The 13,857-nt window shown below is 36.7% G+C and overlaps 1 protein-coding gene across 1 annotated transcript in view; it reads right to left on the reverse strand.

The window, feature by feature from the left end:
* Positions 1-13,857, reverse strand: part of LOC140146494 (solute carrier family 35 member E2A-like) — a 36,701-nt gene that overhangs the window by 5,324 nt on the left and 17,520 nt on the right. The window contains exons 2-7 of the mRNA XM_072168362.1: positions 11,099-11,723; positions 10,794-10,929; positions 9,526-9,774; positions 6,058-6,111; positions 5,459-5,531; positions 2,098-2,228 (exon numbers count right to left, since the gene is read on the reverse strand). Of these exons, the coding sequence (XP_072024463.1) occupies positions 2,098-2,228; positions 5,459-5,531; positions 6,058-6,111; positions 9,526-9,774; positions 10,794-10,929; positions 11,099-11,693 (1,238 nt within the window). The 5' untranslated portion in view covers positions 11,694-11,723. The remainder of the gene's footprint in view (positions 1-2,097; positions 2,229-5,458; positions 5,532-6,057; positions 6,112-9,525; positions 9,775-10,793; positions 10,930-11,098; positions 11,724-13,857) is intronic.

A 13,857-nucleotide genomic window follows, 5' to 3' on the forward strand; every position in this document is an offset into this window, starting at 1 on the left:
GGCTATCAGGAAATGGTCCCTTATTTCTACCCCTGCCTATGACAGTGGTTGCCATCAGTCATTTAATGAACCTGAAATTTAATTAAGTTTGAGTTAGAGGAAGGGGTATGAATGTTTAGACAGTATTTATTGTGGGACATTAGAGCACATCAAACATATCGAATTGCATTCTGAATACGAAGAATGGCCTTCTGATATCGAATAATTTTGATTTTTGAAGTTAGCAATGTAATACACATTTTATGGCAAATCATTAAAATTGATATTTTTGATATTTAACAGTACTCAAGTAAACTTTATAAATCTGATGATTTCTACCTAAAGTGTATGTAGGTGGGATGAAAAGCCAACGATCAATTGAAAATTTTAACCATTCGTATAGAAGATATGGATTTTTACAAAAAACACCAAAAAAAATTAGGTCTTTTTGGGAAAAAAATCCATATCTTCAATATGAAAGGTCAAAATTTTCAATTGATCGTCGGCTTTTCCTCCCAGCTACATACACTTTAAGACTATATCATTAAATTTATAAAATTTACTTGAGGACTGTTATATCTCAAATGTGAAAAATATCAAATTTTAATAATTTGTCATAAAATTTGTATTATATTGTGAATTTCATAAAATGAAAATTATTTGATATCAGAAAGACATTCTTCGTATTCAGAATGCAATTTGATAGGTCTGATGTGCTCTCATGTCCCACAAAAAATGCTGTCGAAACGCTCATTCCAGTTCCCTTAAATTGTACCATATCATTTATAAACTATGAATTGATAACAGTGTGAGCAGGACACCCCATAGAGCAATGCATTTTTCGATACAATTCATGTTACATACATTTTCTTTAGCATAGTATTCACATGTATACATTATACTAATTCAGTTGTCAAAGTTTGCCACAACTATTTATGCTCCTAAAGACTAAAGAAGTGAGAAAAAGAGTTATCACTGTTACCTGTCGCTGGATCTAACTCAAAGATTGATTTGGTAAAACAAAGGCTTTGCAATTACAACTTATATTAATGTAAATTCTTGATCTTTACGACAAAATTTATTGACTAATGGACAACTATACCATTTTTCACTCTGATGTGGCAGTGACGTCAACGCATTGAGACAGCTGTTTCGTCCGCGCATCTATGCAGCGTTTTTAAACACATGCATGTGTACACTAGCACTTTGAGTCAAAGCTAGCAATTTGAAGCTGCACCCAATGAAATGTGCACTGATGTCACTGCCACATCCAGGTGTAAAATGGTATAGAGGCTGTCTCATATCAAAGTAGATCAGGGACCTTAAGTGTGGATTACAGACGAGTATACTATTGTAGAGTCCTGTAGCAGTCAAGTTAGCTCAATCGATAAGGCGTTCGACTATGGTGCGAGAGGTTGCGAGTTCGAACCCTGGTGGTGCCTAGTATACTCTCATGGAAAAATTGAGTTTGCTTGAAATTCCCTTAGACAAGGAACTCACTGCTAATTTGTCTCGTTGTAACCCGTACGAAACTCGGGGAGCTGATCCTGGTTGCGATGGTTATTTGTGGAATGTCTAGGGTGTGCGCTCTTGAAGCAGCAGAGTCCCTGACTTGTTGTTTAATGGTTTATGGAATGATGTGGGGCCATAGTGGTCAGCGACAACCTGTAAAGTGTGCTGAGGCTTGTGGATCAACGTCTAGGCGTTGTGCCTGTGCGTAGCGCACTATAAATCACTGCGCTTTTTTTAAAAATCATTACATACATATACAATTGATCAAATACATGAAAACCTTGACATTTTCAGAAAAAAGCTTCAAACATTGTTACATTTTGCATCATACTGGACAATAAATAGTAGTGTCTTCAATGAGCCTAGAATAGACAATTAAACCAAGAATGTAGGTTTGGCCTGAAGTGATGCAATCAAGGTGAGGAAGAGATAGTTTCAAGTTTAAATTATCTCTACTGTTCTTGTTTCAATCTCTTTTTGTTTAAAAAATGCTTTTGGGTAACAATAACCATAATGGGGACTTATACATTTGTACTTGAAAATGGAAAATTGACAAGACACTATTCCAATTGAAAATCTCTGAGTGTGGTTTTAATGCTGGTTTACCTGTGTGTTACTGGAGAAATCCGACCCATTAATGCATAGGCAGTTATACTTTGGAGATGAAAAAATATACCATCAATGGCCAAAGCTGCAATAAGGGTATGGCTTGGTGCGGCATCTTTGAATGGTACATCCTGTTTCAAGAGACGAGAAATAAGATTAACAATAATATTATGGCTACATGCAGCTTGATCCTGTCACAATGTATCACTTTACCATTGTCAACCTGCAGTTGGACACCCTGAATAAAAATTATGCTGCACTGTGTCTCATCTCAAGTTGAGAGTTACGACACGTTGGATTTTGTAGCGGTAGACTTGAATCAGTGCGTTTACGTGGTTGCGTTGCCAGCGTACCGACAAATCCCCCTTCTACTCAGGTGTATACTCCCTGCGAGATTAGGTTAGCACACACGATTTGAATCTGTCACTAAGAAATCCAACTTGAGACGTGACACAGTATATTCCATTTGGTATCCTCCCTCCCAGTGACCGTCAGTACTTTGTTGTACTTTCTTTGCGTGTCATTCACGCATACAGATGCACCGTCTCTGATCGTGGATGTATTGTAAACACGCTAGCTCTCTTAGTAAACATATGTGATTTACTGTCTCAAGGAAGCCAAATGGACTATAGTGTTATTGTTTTCTCCTTCACATAAATTGAATTTTGATTCACCCTATATGGCAAAGTTGAAAGTCAGTGTGAGACAGATCACCCCCCAATGTTTGGGAAGAATTACATTACACAGCTTTTAACATTGTGAGCTGTACTCTATTATACATAATATTCCCAGCAAACACAAAACAATCTACAAAAAAAGTTTAAATATTGGGTTATGAAGGGTATATAAATGGTATAAAAACATTCTGACATAATGTTAATAACTTGTGCACAAAATATTTTGCAAAAATGTTTAGTAAAATATTCTACAAAAACATTTTGACAACATTTTTAATATGTTATGTACTGTTTTTCAATATCATATAAATTTTCTTTTTTCATGACCATCATATATACCCCAACATTTAAACATTTAATGAACACGGTGGCTCAGTGGTTACAGCCTTGGACTCATAATCTGAGAGCTTGCTCAACGTGCGTGGGTTCGATTCCCCATCCCACCACCGTGTTGCGCCCTTGGGCAAGGCGCTTTGCCTCGCTTGCCTCACCCCACCCAGGTGCAATGGGAAGCTGTTAGGGGTAGTCACAGTTGTTGTACTGATGGACCCTGCACCACTTGTAGGCTGCAAACGTGGTTCCGACATATTCTAATGACGGCGGAATAAATGTAAAGCGCTTTGAGGCTGTTTACGGCATAAAGCGCTATATAAATATCTACATTTATTAATTTTTTATTTATTTCACAAAACCAAACAACACATTTGTAACACCTTTATAACATAGTGTAAATATTAGCCTAATATAAAACAGACACCCAGTTAGACAGCATTTTACAAGTCACTTATATTGCTCCTGTTTCACACACTCAAGTACTTAAAGAGTTGCCCATATTTGTTAGCCCATTTTGCCAGTTCAATATTTGAAAAGTTGCCCAAATTGATAAAAACCAAAAACAAAACCTAAATTTAGTAGAGGCCATTTGAAGTTCATTTTTGTATCAATTGTATTTTTTATGATTTGTTGTTTGAGAAGAATTCACAGAAAAATGTCTAAAATAATTATATGGTTATATATGGTTTTCAGCTCAAGCTCCAAAGTTACCCAAAAGTTGCACATCTTGCAGGCACTTTTTGAGTTTTTGGATGATAGATCAAAGTCACCAAAGGCTAGGCAATAATATTTTTGGTAGGGCAAAATGGGGACAAGCATTTTTGGAAGACCAAGGGGGGGGTGGAGATTTTTACCTTTTTGAAATAAAATGCTCTATAAAAGGTTTAGGAAAACGATATGTACAGAAGTATCTATTATGCAAAATTTCCTACTCAGTACACCCCGGGCACTACTCACTTTATATATCCAGACTGTTTTAAGTCTTGCAAATTGGGTTCAAAAATAGTTGCCATGTGCAATGGGAAGGAAAGGGGGGAACAAGCAATTTTGGCAGGCTGAGATGGAGCAATGACTTTTTGGCATGCTACAAGGAGATAAGCATTTTTGTAGGAAATTTTCCCACCCTGGGGAGACAGATAATTATTACACATCCTCTAATTGGGCTAGCAAATAGGAGGTCTGGCAACCATGCACTCAGCATGTGTGTAAGTGAGCATGTATAACAAATCACATCGATTGATTTATAAATCAAATATGGCAAGTAATATTGTTAACACAGGTTAACATAGAGTCTTGACTAATTAAACAATAACATGGTCTTCAAGAAACCAGCCAAATAGACTGGTTAATACATCTATTGAACTCACTATTGACATACTACCAGAACAATGCAACAAACAAATATGACCAAATTTGTTATGTGAATGAACAAAGTCAACAAATACCTTTTTATATTCAAAGCTACTGATTTGAGTGACCAAGCAAAATCTGACACTTGTTACAGAACACACTTGCTTTTTCAATATTTTCCCCTCGACTCTTGTCCGGGACTCTTATTCAGGGGAGAAGGGAGACAAGCAAAATTTTCCACAAGGATGGGAAGTTAGTGGCATGATTCAAAATCCACAACAGAAAATTCAAATAACAACCTATGGCACTCTAACCAATACAAATTTGTTGTACTTAGACCGGCAGCATTGTATTTCATGGAACATGTCTAAAATCACTGTGGATCAGTGAGCACCAATAATTGTAATACAGTATGTTGGGCTCATAATATAACCATTGTTTTCTCTTATCATATCACACTTTGTATCCATGCAACCTCATAGAATGGCACATGGATAATACATGCAATGTGCATCCAAAAGATCAATTATGTATCGAAAAGTTTCAAGTTATCTAAATTTACGATATTCCAGCAATTTGATGTTTAGGATAATATTTGTTAACAAATCAGTATCAGATATTTGATAAATATCTCTCAATACAAAGTCCTACATAAATACAGTTGTGGGTGTTATAAGTAACAAAGTTCCTTTCACCACTTTGACATTACATTGACAAATCATGAACTACTCCCCATTCCAGAAAAATACAGAACTATTTTTGGGGGATTAAAAAAATATTATCAACTTTTGTATTATCTAAACATTGTGCTTTGGACCTTGCTTCCAAAGCAGTCATTAACCTCTAAATGAAAACTTTTATTATACATTGTATAGCATCAAGTCTATACCCATAGTAGAGGGAAGCCATAAGGCTAAAAACACACACATAATTTCCACCTTCATTCACTTTATGGGTGAACCTGAGATGATGGATGGTTAATAGGTGGGAAGTATACTTACAAGGAAAAAATACCAGGATGGAATGAGTAGTATAACAGCTGCAGCACTGGTGTAAAATTGTAATTCTGGAGGACTGAAAGAGAACAAATATTGTGAGAAAGTAGTGAAGGGGAATAAGTGCTTGGGTGTGTGACATTTCTTTAAATCTTGAACAGTCTTGGATTTTGCAGGAGCAAAATAGAAATTATAATAATAGCAATAACAGTAATACTAAAATAATCATGAGTTTTTCTTCTGATATCACAATCTCAGTTTTGATGAGGGAAGTTGGGGATGAGGCTGTTGATCTGGTCACACACCTTTAAAAACAGGTTCAATTTTAGCATGGAAATTTAAAAAGGTTATCCCAGTCAGTAAAACACATTCAAATATAAACAGCATTCATAAACCAATTTACTAAATTCAATCTTTATTAAACAAAACAAAAACCCATCATATTTATAGAATATCTGTCTTTCCCTACAAATTTGCAAAAGTCAAGGGATTGGGATCCCAGATCTGTAAACCGGGACTATATCAGATGGGATGCTTAAATGGTACAAGGCATGAGCAGAAATGAATGGTGCAGAACAATGTTATCTGTCATCTTGTATTCTTACCTATATTTATGTGTACTACCACTTAGTAGTTTCTTGGAAAATACATTTTGAAGGCTGTAAAGGAAGCAAAGTAAAATTGATATTGTAAGTTTTTTCTTTCAGTTTCAGCATCCAAAAACAAACAAACAGCACAATTTTATTTAAATTTCTTCCTACATGTTTGTACATTTTGTAGCACTGTCTTATTAGCTTCAAATGTTTTTTTTTAAATTTATTTACTGCATATTGTGTTTATCACTATTTCCTAAAATGGCCTCCGAAACCTATGTACACATACATCACTAGTTGATAATGATTACCATAACCACCCAGGTATAAGCCCACCTTTGGCTATAAGCCCACCCCCTATTTTTCAAAACATTCTGGGAACAAGGGTGCACTCAGGTATAAGCCCAGTACTAAATTTTGGCCAAGTTCTTATATCAAATCAATGCTTTGCTCTCATATTTAAGAACAAATAAAAAAAATATCAGTTGATAATTAACATTCCACTCTTATAATTTTAAGAAATTGACATATATGATAGAAATTACTGGTACATTGGGCTTATACAAATGGGGGGGGGGGGGGTGATTGTTCTTATTTTTAAATTCAAGCACTAGCCCTTTCCCGGTTATAAGCCCACCCCCATTTTTGAAGTGAAATCTGCCAACTAGGGGGGCTTATACCAGTGGTTACGGTATATGTAGCTCCCATTATCTAGCATTTAATGCAATTCTGGGCAAAGTTTAATCCAAATATACACAAAAAGTAATGCAAATAAAAAGAAGCCATATGTTAGATAAATTTACATATTTTCAAACTACATGTATATTATTAGACTGTTTCACTTTATGATGCATAAAAATGGAGATCTCTAGAAACATCTGGTATTCATGGGTTAACTCTGTCTATAAATTATTCATTTTAAAAATAACAATTTGATTTTAATTTTGTGACTTAATTAAAAATTTTACGTAAGTTACACAATACACATGCAAAGGAAAAAAATACCAATGAATGCATTGTGACAACATTTGTTTACAGAGGTTTTTTTTTAATTTATTGTATATTTTCATACATGCTGATTACATTGTACAAAGCTGAAAAAAGGGTGTGGAATATGATTTTAAGAAAAATCAATGGAAAAGTACATGTATGGTGTTTTTGCAACTAGAGGCATCTATGAAAAAACACCAAAATATTGCTAAAACTCTTCACTGCTAAAAGCAAACTGTTCACAGAAGTGTTTTATTTTCACATGTACATGCATGTTCAATCATTATTGCATATATATTTTGAAATGCTTAAATATATATGGTTATGAGACTCCTATGCAGCTCGATGAGAATCATCTTGATTTGAGCTTCACGGCTATGATATTTACCTGTGAAACCACACTGCACCCACCTTAACCAATCAAAACTATTTAAAAGCTTAACATCTCATTTGTTACTTACATGTATTTAAATTGTTTCATTTTCTACTCAGCGAATGTGACACAATATTATATATATAAATTGCATCATTTTCTATCTTATAGGAGTAAAAATTATGTGACATAATAACATGTAAAATTATTGGAAAGTGACAAATTCATTCAGCAAGTAGATGAATTTTAGTAAATACTGGCTGTATGTGACTATACTCTGCAAACTTAATTTTATGCATCTAATCATCATAAACAATTCAAAAAGATAATTAACTTCACATTAACAAATTTATCATTTTCAGCAATGGAGCAAATTAACGTCAATATGGAATAGTACAATGTTGTAACCTTTGTATGAAAATACTGGTAGTAATGCTAGATCTCTTTTATCTGATGACTTATTTTAATAGCATTCACATCTGGTATCCCTGTCATGCCAGCATTTAAACCAAATTGTAATATTTGCTCAAACGAAGATCATCAATTTCTCTATAAATTCTGTTTTTCATAGTGCAATATAAATGATAGAATTGCAGATTCATATGTAGTGGTAATAAAATGAATACAATTTAAAACTTATTGCTTATTTCTCTTACTGAGAGCACTTTCGAGGAACTTCCTAGTCGTCAGCCAGCCGATGTTGTTAGCTCTGATCAATGTTTTCTTGGAAATGGTTAGAGACCAACCTGATCAGTCCAGGAGGGTCCTGGAAGCCATTCTGATCAAGTAACAAGGTTCTTCACCTGATCAAACCAAGCAGCACCAGGGGCAGGAATTTTCTGACTTCGGTGACATCACCTAGTGTGATGTTATCTGATCAGGTTGGTCTCTAGCTATTTCCAAGAAAACATCAGAGATAACAACATCGGCTGATGATGAGGAAGTTCCTCAAAAGTGCTCCCGGTAAGTGAAATAAATAAGTAGTGTTGAAGTCTACTTTTAAATTAAAAATTCTCACAATACAAATTGATTTAAACTAAATACCATAAAGAATGAAAATCCGGCCTGAGGTAAATATAAACCTCCAACTGGAGAAACAGTGTAAGCATTATCCGGAATAATATAATTATTAAAAAAAAAATTTTACTTCAATATTTGGCCTCAAAAAATTAAAGGGAATATTTCTGACAGTGAAAACAATATTATCTTGTGAAAAAACAAAAACAATTGGAATTTGTCATAAATTTTACATTATTCCTTTTTAAAACTGACAGTTGTGGGGAATACTATGAAGAATATGAATCACAAACAGTTAAGTTCAATCAGTGGCATAGGCAGGTTTTCTGTACAGGGGTGGCTGCGGTGCATAAACCTGTGAACATACCGATATTGATGTTTTAATGGCCCAAAATTAGGCCTTAAAAAGAAAATTGTTTGATTGGCGTAACATAAAAAGAAATTAGGGTAGGTGGTCGGGATTTTTTTTTACTTTTAAAGCTGTAAATTGCATTTGATAAAGGCCTTGGAACTTTTTTTTTCCCTTTTTTTTTTTAAATTTAATTAATTAATTAATTTTTGCATTTATTTTTTTTTGCAAAAAAAACTGTAGGGTCGGGCCTCATTTTAGGGTCGGTCGGGCAACACCAATCTAACAATTGTTTTTGAGGCCTTAGGTTAATTTTGGACTGAAACAGGCCAAAACAAACAAGCACATCACAGCTTTTGACCAATTTTGCTAATATGGACTGTTGGTACACACACACCCGGGACCACCTTATTATTGACAACTTGCAGTCACACCAGGCCTCCCTGCACCCCTCCTGCTACATCACTGAGTAAAATCATATCTAGATAGACACTACTAGACTGAACTGTTTGATTGAGAGGGGGGGGGGGGTAATATAGTTTAAAAAAATCATATCATGCAAATCACATCATGATGCAGTGATTTGTCTCTCTCAATCATCACTGGCATTGCTACAACACTATGACAATTATGATGATTCACATGACATTCACACCATCAAAAACACATGTTGATAAAATAATGATAAAGAATTTTGCAAAAAGGCTAGACAGACTGTAAACAAATGTAGCACAAAAGTTTGCAAACTTACCAATCCACTAAATTAGTCGCTACAGCAGCACAAAATCCTATGTAAGTGAAGCTGAGTTCATAACAACTGGTTAAGGCTAGACCACCCATTACAGGTAGCAAGGATAGGTTAACCCAAAAGCCAGTCCTTTCACCCAATATAACACGAGCTATAAATACAGTGAACAGAGGGGCTGAACTTTTGATGGTTTCCGTAAAAGACACTGCTATGTTTTTTAGACTTACTAGACCAAGCACAACGGTAGCAAATCTGAAATGGAGTAAGAAAATTACAATTATTACAGATATAATATGTTCAGTGGCGGATCCAGGATTTTTTTCCAGGGGGGGGCGGCATTGAGGGAGCAAAGTGAATTTCGGGGCAAAAGTTTTCCACGCTAAATCTGGTCTAATTGGAGTTAGCAGAGCCAAACGCCGCCAACTGCAACAAAGTGATTGATTATGAAGAAGGTTGATAGTAGAGAAAATAATGAGCCAAATTGAGGTACTGTTACAATCCAAGAAACTCAAGAATAAAATAAGAATAAAAGTGTTGAATCTGGCACGGTTTTGCATCCACCAACATTGAACATAAGGGCTCATATTGAAATTCCCATACACAGGAAGGTGTGCGCCATCCTGCAGCTTTCCTGTACTAGCCTTCTTTTGTTAAAATCCTGGGCAGGGTGTATCACTGTTGCATATAATCCATCCGTTTTATGACCGAGCTTTCCTGAGGCGCGCGCTTAGCGAGGGGAATCCTGCCTTCTTTCTGTGTGAAAACGTGGTAGGGTATTTCAATATGAACCCTAAACAAATAACACACAGTAGATGAGTAAATGGGAGTGTTCACTGAAACAGGAGGAATTACTGAACAGGTAGAATCATTGAAAAGGTAAATTTTATTTATCTGAACCTGACCCTCCTTAGGCCTACATTTCCTTTTTAGCTTTTTTTCTTTCTTTTTAGTTTTTTTAGATCTATACCATCTTTATTAAAGGGAAAGATCTATGTTGAATCACCCATTCTTCTTTCGACAATAACCTTGTTGCGTGTTTGCAAGGTAGTAAAAATCAGTAAAAGATTGAGAAAATCCTTCGTTTTCTATAATAGTTTTTCGAGAGGTTTAATGGACCATCTCAAAACAAGCTCTGCTGACAGCCTAATTGTGGTAGATGGTCCTACAAATGTAGTCTGTGTTTGGGATAATTATAGTGTTTGGGTGTGTGGATGGGGTGTGTATGTAAATGTATGAATATGAGTAAATGTGAGTATATTTTTATTACCTACCTCATTACGCCTAAAAGCACCATGTTACGTTTAAAATTTGGTGGATTTTCATCCCTTGATTTGTGTGCATATAGACAGCATGGAACATACATCTTGAAGAACCCACATATAGTAGTCATCAGCATTTGAATTGAACCTGTATGAAGGAATAAGTATGTATCAATTAAGTTACATAATGCATTTAAGTATTATACTGAATGACTGACTTATTAGAGTACAACTTTAAATACCAACATAGGCCATAAAAATTAAAAATACCGTACTAAAATTACTACAATTTACAACTAATTCACTTCACAACTTACCCAACATGCTCGGCTCTCCTCCCAATGTACTTAATATGTACTTATTCAAAAACAGCGTACAAAAGCTAAAGAAATACCATAATGCTAAATAAACCAAAGCTGTGACTGTCAGGAGATTATCTTTATCCTGGCGCTGATGTGTTGAGTGGTGTACAGTATTTTTGGTTGGAATAGCATCTTGGACTGAGTTTGACATCTGCATTGTAAAGTCCTCATCTGGTGTTACTGGCTTAGAGCCATGGTGCACCACTTCTCCATAGTGACTCTGTGGAATTGTTAGAGATACATCATTTGGAGTTCTAGGTGTAGTAGGTAAACTACCATTGTTTGTTCGTGGAGTTGTTGTTGTTGTTGTTGTTGTTGCTGTTGCTGCTGTTGTTTTGGAAGAAGATTTTGAGTTTTCTGGGTTTTCATTTTGTACATCAACATCATTGTTAACAGGACTTTCACCAAGACTGCCAGTAGATGTGTTACGTGTCCTTGTTGTATGAGTTGGTCTATATCTGGTTATAAGGTCTGAAGCAGAAGCCTCATCTGGACCACTGTTTTTCCTTTCTGTCTTTGCTGACATTACACTAGTTGTTGTTATATCCATTCAACAACTGACTCTACAATTTACCTGAACCTGACACGAGATGAGGAAGATTTCAAGTGTTTTACAATTTACATACAGGTTGTGGTGCAGGGGTATCATGGCCTTCTCCAGTGGCGTAGCTGGGATTTTTCCAGGGTCGGGGGCAAACCTGTATGGGGCGGGAGCCCAAATCCACCAATCAAAAATTTTGCCGCCTTCCTCAACAGCCCAAAGAGGTTGACCCAATTTTTTTTTTCTCGGTGGTTTGAATAAGTGAAGAGCAAAAAAAAAAAAAGAAGGATTATAAGCGCTAGCTAGCGCCAAAAGCAACACATTTTGATATAGTACCATTTTTCCATTCCTCTCCCTCTCTCCTCCATTTTTTCCTCTCTCTCTCCTTTTTCCTCTTTTTTCCTTGCGCTAGGGAGCGGGGGCCCAAATAGCGCCAGGGGGCGGGGCCCAAATAGACAAGTGGAAGGCACAGTGGTACAAGTTAGATTCATGATCAGAAGTTTGCAGGTTCAAACCCTCATGAAGACAGAATTAAAAAGAGTAGTTTGCATCTGACGTCAGGGCAACAGCGCGGTGTAATTGGTTGCTGACCCACCAGTACGGCTTTTTTGGTGTGGTTGGCAGGACGTCAGACAGAAACTAGTATTTTCAATTTGGTCTTCAATTATACATGTATGCCATCATGTTGTATGTACTTAGACATGGCTGTTACTACTACATGTACAGTCTCCCTTTACTCAGGTGTAGGCCTATGAACAGTTGCATACCAGCATAATAGTGTTGGGAAGGTATGAAACAAGATGAGGGTTGAAAGCCAAAAAGCCTTAACTCACAATCAGGGACAGACTTAGGTTTCAGTTTTCTACTGGGGCCAGTGAAATGGCAAATCTAGTAGCCCTGCAATAAATTTACTGGCCCAACTTTTTCAATATGTTCTACTGCACAAAAAAAAGAAAGAAAAAAATACCTTTTTTGGTGCTTTGGGGGAAAATCTATATAAATTTTTACTAATTTGTCATAAAATGTGTATATCGTGAATTTCAAAAAATTGTATATCAGAAGGACAATCTTTGTTTTCAAAATGTGGAAACCTTGCTATCCGATCCCTTTAAGTCAAGCAAACCTTAACATTTTAATTTGTTTTGTACTAACACATGTACAAGTTGAGTCAGTAGTCCTGCCATTTTTAAAGGTTCAAATTAGTCCCAAACAAAAATGTTTGGTAGACTCATAACCGGTGCGATCTTACCTTTCCGATGTTGATTAAGATACTTCTTGCATCGATCCCGAGATGCGGAAAAAACCAATAGTCATTTTGTCCCACATAAATGAATAAATAACAAAACCCCGATCCCCGGTGGACTCACCCAAAAGGTGACGTCACACCATATGATCGCCCTTATCCGACTTGGGATCCCCTACTCGGACCAAACTTGTAGGGGGTGGCGGGTCGGGATAATCAACATCGGAAAGGTAAGATCGCACGGTTATGAGTCTACCAAACATTTTTGTTTGGGACTAGACTCAGTACACGGTCGATCTTACCGTTTCGATGTTGATTAAGATACTTCTTGCATCAACATCTGAAAGATCGATCTAGCAAGTAACCGACGGATGGAGGTACAAGATTGGTCAGCATCAGATCAGGGATCGGGAGCGGGTAACGATGGTTTTCGCGAGGTCAGAAAATATTTTCCCCCAACGGTCGGGAAACAAAAAAAAGACCACGCGATCACAGACATAAACCTCCTTACTTAATAAGTTTGGTGGTTAAGAATAGCGACACTGGTTCTTACCATGCTGAGTATTCTGTATAGTCTGAAAACCTGGTACCCGTACACCACCGTATTATGATCGCCGAACAATGTCCCGGTAAACCTCCCGCCCGTCTCTGATTACTAACGTAAGCGGAAGTATCGAGAGAAGGCGAAGGTGGCTTCCGGGACACCGCCTACTAGATCTCCTCAAGGGACAACCGAACGGTATACCCAAGATGATGAGATAGCTCGTTAATCGAGTGGGTCGTGGGACGCGAAACCTTCGCGATCCCCGGACCCCACCAACACCTGGACCAGCCATTGCGACAGCGGCTGGACCGAAAGGCTCTGTAAGGGTGATGAATGCGGTCGTGAGTCCCTCGCAAGGCTTGTGTTCGGAAGAAATAGTGCTGCAG

The sequence above is a fragment of the Amphiura filiformis genome, chromosome 1 (genome assembly GCF_039555335.1).
Source record: "Amphiura filiformis chromosome 1, Afil_fr2py, whole genome shotgun sequence".
In the NCBI taxonomy this organism is placed as follows: Eukaryota; Metazoa; Echinodermata; class Ophiuroidea; order Amphilepidida; family Amphiuridae; genus Amphiura; species Amphiura filiformis.